A 13,173-nucleotide genomic window follows, 5' to 3' on the forward strand; every position below is an offset into this window, starting at 1 on the left:
AGTAGAGACAGCTGCAACACCAATTCACATACATTACTTCCAACACATGCCTTAACTGTGGATTAACGGAAATACTATTCAAGGACGCAACAACATTTTCAGATGTGAATGGATATTTTAAATGTCTCCCCTCTTTAGGATGTTCAAAGTGGGCACCTGCAAGGGCTTGATCTTCCCCAGTGGTTAATCAGTGCTTTCAGAGATGGGGGCCTGCAGAACATGTCTAACTGAGCACCCAAAACCAAAAGCGGGTCAGGAGCTGCCAAGAGTGAATCCAGGGCAGCTCCACCACCTCCAATAATTGAACCACACCTGTGTGGACGGTGCAAAGGGAGACCAGAATACAGACAAATCTTTTAATCTCTCTCTCACTATAGGTGACCCTAAGGGGAGCAGGACACATGCCAGGGTCATGCCCTTAGAGCACAGCTGCGTGCAGAGTAAAGTGCTGGATGCTTTCCTGCGTGTGGGAAAAGACGAGGGAGCACTTGGTTAACCCCACTATCCAACTGCAGCAGAACGCGTACTGTGCTTTAAGGATGAGACACAAGTAGGTAACACCCCCTTGCTATGCTCAGTACCTCAGCTTCTCCTATTACTGTGATCCTTCATCAATTTCTCCCTCCATATGCTGAGGGGTTACCTACAACATTTGTAAAGCACTCTGAGGTTCTCAAGTGAAAGGTATCATATAAACACAGTTATGCTCTAATACTCCCCTTGAAAGTCCTGACAACTGGGCTGGATTCACCATTGTGTTTCCTTCCAGTTTTTAGTACATAAAAGTACCATTTTGCTAGGGCTACACAGTAACAATCCTCTCATCCCTGCGCCATGCTAAAGCCAACATAATTTCCAACTGCTGCAAAGTGGAGGACCTTTCCCAAAGAGAAAATCCATCGTTTACACCACTGGAAGCCAAATGTCACGAAGTGCTGGGAAAAAATACCGTAGTTTTGGCGAGGGAGTACTGGACCGTGCTCGCTTACTGGCTCCTTCCGCCACATCCTTGCATCTGCAACCTACGTAGCCATGACAAAAAGCTCAAATTGTGTCCGTGTGGTGTACAGAGCCCACGTGAGAAGCTATTGTGAAAGCCTCTCTAGACCCTCTAGGCTCTGGATGGCAGCAGCCACTGAAGAAAATTCACCTTCCGATGCAGAAGTGAGGAGGGGCCTGGTTACGGGGTGCCACGAATGGGGCCTTCCTCGCTCGATGAGCTTCTTAGATAGCAAAGGCTGCGGGCGGAGGGAAGAATCGGGAGGCCAAAGGTTGGGCTCCCCTCACAGCCCCGAGGATGCCCCACTGTAAGGCGTGAAGGACGAGGGGGCTCCGCTCCCCATGCCTGACGGGTCACCACCTTCACCCAGGGGGGTCCCTGAGGGGCAGCACCTCAGCCAGGCCCAGCCATGGCCGTGGCCTCAGCGCCCAGTTCTCCACAGCCCCACGGCCTGCCCCCTCCGCAGCCTGGGCCAGGCCTCCAGGCCGGGCTTTTGAGCTCAACACCGCCTTTTTTGAGCCGTTCTTTGGAACTATCCTAATGAGGTCCGTAATCACAGGCTGCTTTGAGGTGAGCGGCCGTTGCTCCCCGCCGGGCTCGGAGGCCTTGTGGAGGCCGCTCGCTCCCCCCCACCAGGGCTGGTGCAGCCCTGCCCCGGGGCTCAGCCCTGCGGACAGCAAAGGGTTAACAGGCCCTCTTCCAAGCGAGGCGCGGTCCCTTTAAGGCCTTCCCCGCCTACCTCTATTCGCGCTTCCGGCTGGCGTGACGTCACGCGGGCGTCACTGCGTGGAACCCGGTGGGGGGGGTATCGCTGGCGTAAAGCGACGGCGGGGCGGTGGTAGGCGCCGGCGGAGGGGGGTGAGGAAGGTACCACCCGCCGCGGGGCGGGGGTGGGTGAGGAAGGTACCACCCGCCGCGGGGCGGGGGTGGGTGAGGAAGGTACCACCCGCCGCGGGGCGGGGGTGGGTGTAGCAGCCCCCGAGGGGCGGGGTTTCCCCTGAGGGGCGGGCAATGGCGCCGCGGAGGCCCGCAGCGGAGCCGGGCCAGAGCCAGGTCCTGGTGGCCTGACAGGGCTCCCCGGGCCTGAGGGGTTCCGCGGGGCGGTTGTCCTCTTCAGCTCGGTGCCGGCAGAGATGGACCAGCGCCTGGCCGAGCTGGTGGAGGAGCTCACCACCTCGGGGGAGCCGCGGCTGGAGCCCGGCAGGATGAAGGAACTGAAGAAAATCTGCAAGTACGGCCGGCCGGCGTCGCCTGGGGCGGGAGGGGACGGGACGGGACGGGACGGGAGGGAACGGGACGGAAACCGGGCCTCGCAGCGTCCCCCGGGAGCGACGCTGATGCCCGGGGCCGGCCGGCCGGCGAGGCTGTCCCCGAGGGCCGCCCCGGGGCCTGCTGTCTCAGCTGGGCGCAGCTTGCAAAAGCTACCGGTTTAAAATTTAATATAAATATTTACAAGTTGTGGTTTTTAAGTGCTAAACTTCTCTTTTAGTAACTCATCCTCCTTTTTTTTTTTTTTCTTCTCCTGTTCTCAGGTCTTCAGACGAACACATCAGCCATGCCTATCACCTGCTGATGACACGGCTTAACGAGGAGCATGCCGAGATGCGCTTCTCGGCTTTCCAAATCGTGCAGGAATTGTTCACCCGATCCCATCAATTCCGGACGCTAGTAATTTCCAATTTCCAAGAGTTCTTGGAGCTGACGGTGGGGATAGACCACGAGCAGCCTCTTCCGCCGCCCAGAGAGGTGGCACAGAAACTGAGGAAAGCAGCCATTAAGTCAGTGCAGGACTGGCATGAGAAGTATGGAGAGGCCTACAAGAAGCTTTCTCTGGGATACCGCTTCTTAAAGCAGAATAAGAAGGTACTCTGCATTTTTACTTCTGTGTGTGGTTTTAGGTGATGATCTCTAGGAGGTGTTTAAAGCAAGGAAACCAATAAATATAAAAGGAAAGGTGTTGGAAATTACATTGTCTTTAGGAGGCATCCTGTTGACCATGGTCTTTGAAAGACAAATTCCAACCTTTTTGTTCATCTTGCAGTATTGTAAAGTTTTAAAAACTCCAAGCTTGTACTGAGAGCTGAACTCAACTAGCCTTTTCTTTTAGGGTGCGAAAAGTATTGCTCACCGGTAGGTTTTCGCCCGCTGATTCCTACCTGCAGCACTGAAGTATAGAGTTTTTAGAACGGAAATAATGGTTACACTTGAAACTGAGGATCATTGGCTATTAAGTCTTTCTATGCCAGTTTAAACTAGACTGATTTTTGTACTGAGCTGTCCAGTTCTAGCTTCCTTCCACTGTACAACAGAGATGGTAAGCGTAGGTGCTGCCTCCCCTCAGCTGCAGTTTTAGTGTGTTATACAAGAAGTTTTATTAAAGAGAAGTTGCTTGTATGTAAGCAGTTGCTTTTATCTCTCCCTTCTAGGCTTCAAGTCATGATGTTTTGAACATTCTTCTCCTTTAGTATCTCTTTGGAGGTGCAAATAATGAAATTTGGAACATTCACACTAGCTACAATGCTAATATCAGACTTTCAATAAACACATTGATTCTTTTTCCCTTTAGAAAGGCAGCTGTTCAGTGTTCCTAACAGTAGATCAAAAACCTTTGTGATACATGGTCTATTTCTGTTGTTCTGGTTCCACACTAAGCTACTAGTGTACACTACTTGTATGTTTATTGTACTGTGTTCTTTTTCTATACAGTTCTTGGCATCTGCTCACAGAACCTTGTTGTCTTGTTTAAGAAAGAAAAGAAAAAAAACCTAAATGAAAGTGACAAGGGGAAATACAAGATGGAGACGAGGGAGCTTTAACAGATAATAATACAGTTTCACCAAATTGAACATGCAAGTACACAAAAAGTCTGCTGAAGTTTGGCTTGTCTGTCTGTGGTCCTGTGGTTTAAGCCTGGTCCCCAGATACGAAAAGTGATCACCCGGTCTTGTGTTTGGGATACTATGCTACCCAGCAAGATTGGCTGTACTGTTTTCTATAGCAGCTGAGTTTGAGTACTTCTAGAAACATTAGTACCAATAGAAACAATCTTACGTAGTTTGATAACTCTTGTACTTAAAGCGTTGAGATAAGCCAACAAACCTAACCGGCCTTTTGCTGGTTTAATACTTGAAGTGTGAGAAAGAACCAAAAGATTTGAGGAGGCATTTGTACTTTCTAGTAGTAAATTACATCTGCTGCCCCCGAGGGCCATCCTGGGGCCTGCTGTCTGAGCTGGGCGCAGCTTGCAAAAGCTGCTGGTTTAAAATGTAAAAATAAATTATTACAAAGTTGTGTTTTTTATGTGCTAAACCTCTTTTTAATACAGGGTTCTATTACAGGTTTGGCACAGTAGTATAGGGCAACTTGAGAGGAGTGTTACCTCTGTGTACGGTTTGTGGTTCTTGGTTGTTTTGTTTTGTTTTGTTTTTTAATTATCACCAAAATCACCTTATATACAGTTGGTCAGAAGATGACCTCTTAGGGTGTAAACCTGGAGAGCTACCCACTGTTTTAATGTTACTAGGTCCATAATAGTAGGTACCAAGTGTGTACCTATATAACAGTTTGACTTCAAGTGCAAATAATATTTCAGTATATCTGAAAGTAATTGTTTTCAAGCTCCTGTCTCAAAGTTTAAAAAAAGAAGAAGGGCAAGGGGGAGGGAAGATTTCAAATATTTCCAAATGTTTGCATATTTAGGCAACTGAGTCGTATTATAGTATCTTTGCATTTGAGGAAAGCATGGATGAAATTGGAGTGAACTGCAGTTATGGAGTAAACAGAATTTTGAGCAGCTCAATATAGAGTATCTTACTGCTGTGCTTCAATATTTTCACAAAAGCTGCAGTAGTTGTCTAAGCCCACTACTTACACCCTTTAAATCAAGAATAATTGTCTGCACCTCATCACATCCAGTTCCAAAAAGTACAGACCAATGCAAAAAGGCTTCATATAGCCTACACCGATACAGAGGCAGAACAACAACTCTGGTTTCAGTCCATATCACCTAAATGAGGTTGGATGGGTTCTGATCAAGTTTGTGAGTTTGTGGTGACCTCAGGTAGCAAGTGAGCTGTGCCCTGAGTTATTCTGACCTTGTGAGGCTTCTGTAAGAGTGCCCTGTTTTGGACAACTCAAAGCTTTGTACGTGCTGCAGAGTTGGTTGGTGATAGATACCTAGTATGTGAGGTACACTATTGTTATCAATGGCAAACCATGATGATTTGGCAGATGTTGTAAGAGGGGCATCTGGACAAGTGCCAAAACATGAAACAATGCATCAGAGCAGCATGTGGCTGGTCCTTTTGGGACAAAAGGGGAAAGCATGGGCAAATGACTCCACTGTAGGTATTCTGGTATGCAGCAGAAGTTGTGATTTAGGGAACTCTAGCTATTTCTTGTTTTCTGTGCAAGTCCAGTCTGACTGCCTAGAAACAGTAGCTGTAGTTCCTGGGTTCTGTATCTTTGTTCCGTTTTTGTGGCTGATGCTGCTCTTGGGGAGGATCTGTTTCTCCTGCTACTGTGTTGAGAGCTATGTGAACTTGGTAGAAAAATAGGATTCTGAAAATCAAAAAAGCTCACCCTGATGATCCAAGTGCTGCTATAGGGTATGAAACTAACTCTTTTCCCTACCATCCCTCTGCCCACCCCCAATTCCCCAATAAAAAAAATAGATTGGTAATTGTGCCTTTCTTCCTAAACTGATGGAGACTCTCCATGCCAGTTTATATGAAAGCTGAAGTATCCTTTTGCTCCTAAAGGCTTTTATATAAAACAATTTGTCTTTAAAGTTTTTACATAAATAATACTTGTAAAAAAAACCCTTAGGGCGTATTGCACACTGTAGGGATTATTCAGCAATAGGAACATTTACTTTAGTATGTGGTTAAGCCCAAGTTCAAGCATTTGTTTTTAACTTCCATAGTGTTTAATGGAGTTACCTACTTGCTTAATGCTGAACAAATATATAAATGTTTCAGTAAGTTTGAGATGAGACACCAATAAAATTCTTGATTGGGTAAAAATAAGCGAACTTCAGTTGTAGGATGTACTTGGTTTTCTTGACCCATGGCTATTAAATCCATGTACATGTTTCAGGAGAGATCTTCTGGGAACAGATAGAAAGTGAGACTTATTTGTCCTGTGTAGAGTGATCTCAGTGTTGTCTGGACCTGTGCCTCATAAGTGAGATTCAGCTTTGCTGTTTTACTCTTCTGTGGCTCCAAAGTATTGGTGTAGGATGTCAGTATCTGGGAACCATTACTGTATGTTGACAAGCTTGATCATCTCTCAGTGGCAATAACGACAAATGTTCAGTGGGTGCTTGTAATATAGATGTAGCACCAGAGAGTCTGCGAACTTTATTAGCAGCAAAGTACAGGCTTGCTCGGCTCTCAAGATGATCTGTATTGAAGTTAACAAAAGTTATGTGGTAGCAATCAAAAGGAAATAATGTGTTTTTCTTTTTCAAAGAGGTTTCCTTATGCAATAACATAATCAAGACTCCTTTCCTTAAAACAGAAGTGAAAAATATTTACATTTTCAAGCCCTTCTAAGAGCAAACTAAAAAAAGCCCCATTGCAAATATTTTAAGAAATGGCATTTTGAATCACTCAGATTTATGTTTCTGTTTTAGTCGTAAGAAGGTAAAGTGAGACTGCATGGTAACCTTTCCCTCAATCCCCAAATCCAACAAATGTACTTGTAAAATCCAAAATGTGGTCGTCTTAAATGAATTTGAATGTCATCTTTTCTACTTTCCTTGCTTACAAAGTTCTTTAGTAAGTGATAGGTATACTTGTGGTAATAGTGCTTACAAATTTTCGTAGATTTCCTTTACTAACAGTGGGCCTAATGTGACGTTTTCATATAATTTGAATACTTAGCCTGTGTAGTGTGTTCCTGCTCATTCCCCCTAACCCCTTGTCTCCAATGCTGTGACAGAGGTCTCCCAGTTTATTCTGCAATTTACATGTGGAAATTTAACTGGTTTTGGTTTTCTACCTTATGATTCCTTTCTGAAAGCCGTTTATTCTCAGCAGTCCCTTATTAGTAGAAGTAAAAACTTGTTCAGAATTACTGTAGTTATTGATTCTAGGAGGAGAGGAGATAAAAGGAAGTACTGCCAAGCTTTTGGCTGATCGCTGATGTTAGAGGATTTTTCACCACAGATAAGGATCTTAGGAAGTGGATTTTCTATATATTTCTTAGAAGCAATGTTACACTTTTTTCTTCATTTCCTCCTTAGGTGGATTTTCAAGATGTGCATGCCAGAACTGTGGCTGAAAGGAAGAGGGAAGAGGAGAAGCAAAAACGATTGGAGAACATTTGCAAAGAGAAAGCCAAAAGAGCTGAAAAAGAAATGGAAGGTGAGTTGCTTCTGTTCTTTTAGTGTTGGGGTATTTTTGTTCAGTTTTAAAGCAACCTTTTTTAAGTTTATCTACGACAAATTCTAAGAGAATAGCTATCCAAATAACAGCAGACCACAGAGGGCGGGACTAGTACATTCGACCCTCTGTCTCTCTTGCCTAAAGAATATCAGGGGAAACAAGTCCTGTGAGCTCAGGTAGTATGAAGAGATAGGGGGAGGAAAAAAAAAAAAGAGAAGTTAGCAAGTAAAGGTCTTGTCTGTAATTCAGTAAAGTATGAATGCATAACCTCAAGCAAGATCACAAGACTTTTTGGAGCTAGTGGCTTAATTTCTGTGATTAGGCACAGACTTCTCAATACCTTGTGGACTGATGACCTTAATTATATTGTATATATGGTCATCATGTGCCAGAAGTATAGGCAGTGGTCTGCATAGGAATCCTGGATGCAGTGTAGGATATCTATGAACAGTATCATACTGCTGCTAAAAAATGTGTCTAACTGGAGGATGAATCTCTAAGTAACATGTACGTGGCAAACATATTTCTGTAATATGAAAGAACAGAGATAGTAAGGATGTTATGTTGCAGTTACAAAGGATTATTTAATTCAATTACTTTGGTATATGCAATGCATCTAATTGTGTCTGCAGTTATTCTGCATGCTGGAAACGTTTTCATACACGAGCGTGGAATTTTAAAGAGATTTAACCTTCTCAAAGTCATTTTTATTGGTAGCATCTTTTTGACCAATAGCATGTATTCATGGCTACATCTACAAGCAACTATAACATTCATGGCTGTAGAATGATTATGCGCCAAGATCACTAAGAATATCCTCATTGAACCTTTTTCTCCTTCAAATTTTATGAAGTACCTGTGTCATCTTTGCATAATGAAATTTTAGAGAGGGTAGGGAAAGGAGGAACACTGATTCTAAATTCCTAGCTCAGGAAACTCTAGATTTCCTGCTTAAGAAAAGTATTGTCACTTTTATAAGGACAATTTCTGCAGCAGAAAGAAATCTGTATAGCTAAATTTTCACTGATTACTCAATAAAAGGATTACCCTTTTGGCAGTCTTATTTGTTTCATAAATCTGTGTCTGCTCTGGAGATATTAGCATTTTACAGTATTTAACAATATTCTAAAACAATTGTGTCTTGATAGAAATGTCCCAAGAGATTGCCAACACAGTGACAGAGATGGAAAACTGTTTCCGGCTTCTGATGCCAGATCCTTTCGACTTCACTGTGAATGACGTGGAACTGGAAGCCAACAAACAAATGTCTGCTAATGAGGATAGACCTGCATCCCCCTTGTCCTCCCAGATGGAAATTAACCAGTCCTATTTTGGATGCGTGGATGATGAACAGCCATGCTGCAGCAAGGACATTCTTTCTGTTTCTCAGTGTGTTAGAACTGATAAAAGCAAAGATTTGGATGAGAAACAGGAGAAGCCTGAGCAAAAAGAATTAGATGGAGGCACATGCTCAGAAGTTCAATCTGGTGTCCCTGCTACCAATGATGATGATTACCAGACTTTTGTTAGGAATTATGGGCTTATTTCGCATAAGTATACTCTAGACCTTGAAATCTCCACAGGTACCTGGAAAAATTTTTCACATATAGCTGGAGGCAGCCTTTGTCTGAAGTGCTTTTAGTTTTTTGGTTTGGGTTTTTTTTTTTCTGTGACTTAAATGCTGGGATTCCTGGACACCACGCAGATTTATTTTGGAGTTCTTTTCTATTTCTGGTTCATCTAGTAACCATTCTTAGGTTTGGGTGTCCTTGTGTTTAACAGATTTTATTAATTACCTTCTAAGACTGAACTTCTGTATTAGTTGTTATAACCACATTACAGCACTTCATAGTATCTATAATAAGATGAGTTTCCTGTATTAAAAAAAATATCTGTGTACCATATATAATTTTCTTTCTTATACACTTCACTAGTCACCTCTTTCTTTCTCTCAATAGCTGGGGTATAAGATGCTAATTTAAAAATCTTACAATTGAGTGTTTCTTAAACTTTTTTTTTTTCCTTGCTAGTGACAAGTTGCAAGAAGTAGTAAGTAGTTTTGCTAGGAATTCTTAAGGATTATGATTATACCTTTCTTATATAACTTTGCTAACGTGAGTTACCTCTAGAAAAATTAGGACAGTTTGCGTTTTGGTAATCTAAGTGAAGTCTCTTACAAATACTGTCCTAATAGAATTTCATGTGCAAACAGCCAGTAAGGCAGGTATCTACTTCTGTGCATTCAGACAACAAAATTGGAAATGTATCTGTGGGGCTTATGAATGACTAATGGGTGAAAAGTACTATTTTTACTTGGATAGTGGCATATTTGGCTTCTTTGACAATCAAGTCCCTGTTGCCACTGAGGGAGGGATTATTTTATATTGAATATGCAGAAACTGGTACAATAAGGCCCAGTTCATTTGAACCTAGGACAAAACGTAATGTAAATAATAAGACTGCACTTGTTTGTTGTTTATTTGCTGATTCCTTAGTAGTGATGGCTTCACAACTCTTTCTGTCAGCCCTGGACTGAAAGCATTTCATCTTTTCCTACGATTTTTTTTTTTTTTTAACGTGTGGATAATGGTAGAATAATTAATACTGAACAGAGAAACATTCTGATGTTTGTAACTTTCCCTGAACTGATCAAGTGTTTTAGAAATGTTCACGTCCACTTCTTCCGCTTACCTTCTTTAGATCCTGTAGTGAAGATACTATAAACATCATACACTAACTCTTTTTTTCCCCTGTTTTGGGCAGATATAAAAGTGCATGAGAATGAAGATAATACTGCCATAATAAACAATGTCATGGATGCTCACAAACTCCTCAGCAATAAGTTCTGGCCTTCTGTGCAGTCCTGGATTCAGGTGGGATAAAGAGACAATTCTTTTCATTTTTTTTAATAAAAAGATGGAGAAGCAAGGACTGGGGTACAGCAAATCTTGAGGGACCGTGAGCAAAAAGGAAATTCAGGTTGAAGAAACATTGATGCAAATAGAAAAGATTTCTAGTTCATTAGGGGTGGACGAAAGGAGACTATAGGAGCTACATAACTTGTTTGATGGCTCTCGGCATTAGATATACTACCTACAGTCATACTTTTTTCTTTTTAAAGATATAGTAAAATAGGACTCCTTCACAAAGGGGTAAAGTAAAACACGGCTTGTTTTCGTCTGACATGTCTATATCAGAAAAACAGCATGTCTGTTCTGTCAGTTGATATTACTGCTCAAGGAGGCTCATGCATGGAATTTGGCCTATAGAAGGACACTTTCAGGTGATGTTTATACCAGCTGTTCATTCTTTGTTTGTCTTTAGTAGTTGCTACTAGCTTTTGTGTTCTAGATAGGAAAACAAGTGGCCTTACTTGTTACTTCTAAAATAATGGAATTTGTGACCATATTGTTTCATTAATTGTGAAGGAAAACGGAAAATGTTTTTTGGCTCAGATGTCTAGAAAAAAGAATAAGAATGTTGATTTCTTGCTTTGCAGTTATTTACCAGAGCAGGAATAAATGATGATCGGCTAAGGTGTGCCATTGGTCTCAAGAATAAATTGGAGACTGCTATGAAGAAATACAAGGAAATGAACATTTCCTTCAAAGCCAGAAAAAGAAAAGTGGTGAGTTTCTTAACATTCTGTTTTACTGGAGACGGCCATTAGTAATGTTTAGCCTGTATACAAAAAATGCACTTTCTCTTAAACCTTCATCTGGGAAACTTTTCAACACAAATTTTATTGAAAAGTACGTGAATTCAGATGGTTGTAGCTTCACTCAAGAAAGTTGCACTAAATACCCGTGTAATATGCTAGGGGCTCAGTTATTAGACAAAACCATGTAAGGCAGCATTGTTGTTGTTTAGGATAGAGAAGTGGTTAAGTTCAGATTTTATTTGCTCTTAGTTTCTTCATGTGTAACACTTTGTCCTCAGCTTCTTTTGTGCATATTTCTCAGTAAACGCTGTATTACTGATGTTCTTTTATAACTTGCCAAACTATGCTAGTGTCTCACAATTCAGGAAAGTAGCGTCTCTGCTTTGGAGCATTTGCTCTTTCTAGTGAGCATGTAATATGATTGAGGATATCTTAAGAGAATTAGTTGTTATACAAAGCTTTAAAGAGTCAAAATATTTCACAAAGATTAGCTACCTGTGACAGTTTTTGTGAAATATGTAAAACTTGTGAATAAACGGAGTCTGAAAGATCAAATACTTTTCTCGGATCCAAAAAGGGATCTATGACTTGTTCATGTAACTAAAAAGCAGAGCTACATAATACTTACATCCGTTGGCTGTGATCAAACGAAATTACTGTATAGCTTGACATGAAAATAAGTGGTTTGGGTCAGGGTCTGGAGGGGAGTCTGGTGTATGACTGGATTGTAAGAATTTGGTCTGGATCTTATACGTTAGACTAAATTGTGATAGCCTTGTTTAGCCGTGAATGAGTGTTGTAAACTTTGCTTTCATTGTGCAAATGAAACTTACCAAGATTAATCTGGTTCATCATCTTATTACCTACTGATGTACCGCACCAGTCAAAAATGCCAACTCTGAATGAAAAGTACTGAAAGACTGTCTTGTCAGAGGGCTTTTTTTTCTCCAGTGAAATATGTGTGCTACCTTTATGCAACCAGCTATGAAGGAATCCAGACATCTGCTGTCATTCCTGCCATTTGCTTGACAGGACTTCATTTGCTGCACCTCTGCATGGAATATTGGTTGCTATATTTCTTGCAAGATAGAAAGGACATTCAAGCCTTGATTTTCGTGTGTGTGCATGTGTATGTATTTAAAGTGGTATTGTTACCACTTCTGGAGATTGATCAATGCTATCCATATAAGGCTTGAAAGCTAATAAATTCCATCATTAGAAGGGGGGGAAAAAAAAAGTAAAATACATAGCAGTGCTCACAAAGAATACATTCAAAGTGAAGCCATGCAGATTGAGATGCTAATTTAAGCATTGAAAGCAATATATAATTATTCCTAGGGGTTTTCTACAGTAAAAAATACCCAAATTTAGCGTTAGTGCTGAGTTACTTCAAATTTATAACCTGAACTTAGAGAGTTTTGTACTGCAGAAGGAAACCGTATAAATTATCTCTTATTAACACGTCAAATTACTTTGTTGAAACATAAAATGACAGTGAAATGAGAGTCTGATAGAACAGAATAAACAGCATCTCTTAGACTGTGATTATTGAATCCCCATCTGCCAAATATTTACATGTCTCAGTGTATGAAACGCTGCATGCAGCTCCTCTTTAATTCAGCATTGCCGCTTGTATTATGTATTGTTGCTTCTGTCTGTACATCCTTGTGTCATTGGAGCTATAGTTTTTGCCATGACAAAGTTTTGCTACCTTCTCTATCTTTAGACCCAAGAGAAGAAGCACTGATAGACAGTCCTTCAAAGCACTGGCTCGCAGCCACCCTGTCCCGACAGAGCTCAGTGCATTACGGGTGTTGTTAGCACGTGGAATCAGTGAGTGCTGTACCTGCTCATGTGTAGAGATCAGCACACCTAGAAATCAAGGGGAGCATTTAGTAAGCAGAGAGAGAGAGTGTAAATAAAGTGTCTGAGTACGGAGGGTCCTGTGTAAATTGTCTAGCTTGTAGTTGATCTGTGACATCTCTACATTTGGATATGCTAGCAGTTTTCCTGGCAGCTAGTGACTGCAATCTGAGGTATATGTATCGTTAGCTGGAGAACGGAAAGGTGAATTGTGTGTGTACTTGCTCATTTCAAGTGTAGTAATGATCCTGCACCACAGG

General features: G+C 41.8%; 1 protein-coding gene across 1 annotated transcript in view; it reads left to right on the forward strand.

The window, feature by feature from the left end:
• The first annotated feature begins 1,810 nt into the window (after window positions 1-1,810).
• Window positions 1,811-13,173, forward strand: part of UVSSA (UV stimulated scaffold protein A) — a 59,015-nt gene continuing 47,652 nt past the window's right edge. The window contains exons 1-7 of the mRNA XM_063336244.1: window positions 1,811-1,867; window positions 1,904-2,231; window positions 2,533-2,863; window positions 7,248-7,368; window positions 8,538-8,972; window positions 10,153-10,262; window positions 10,889-11,017. Coding sequence (XP_063192314.1) covers window positions 2,134-2,231; window positions 2,533-2,863; window positions 7,248-7,368; window positions 8,538-8,972; window positions 10,153-10,262; window positions 10,889-11,017 — 1,224 coding nt within the window. The 5' untranslated portion in view covers window positions 1,811-1,867; window positions 1,904-2,133. The remainder of the gene's footprint in view (window positions 1,868-1,903; window positions 2,232-2,532; window positions 2,864-7,247; window positions 7,369-8,537; window positions 8,973-10,152; window positions 10,263-10,888; window positions 11,018-13,173) is intronic.

This window comes from Chroicocephalus ridibundus, chromosome 5 (genome assembly GCF_963924245.1).
Source record: "Chroicocephalus ridibundus chromosome 5, bChrRid1.1, whole genome shotgun sequence".
Classification (NCBI taxonomy): Eukaryota; Metazoa; Chordata; class Aves; order Charadriiformes; family Laridae; genus Chroicocephalus; species Chroicocephalus ridibundus.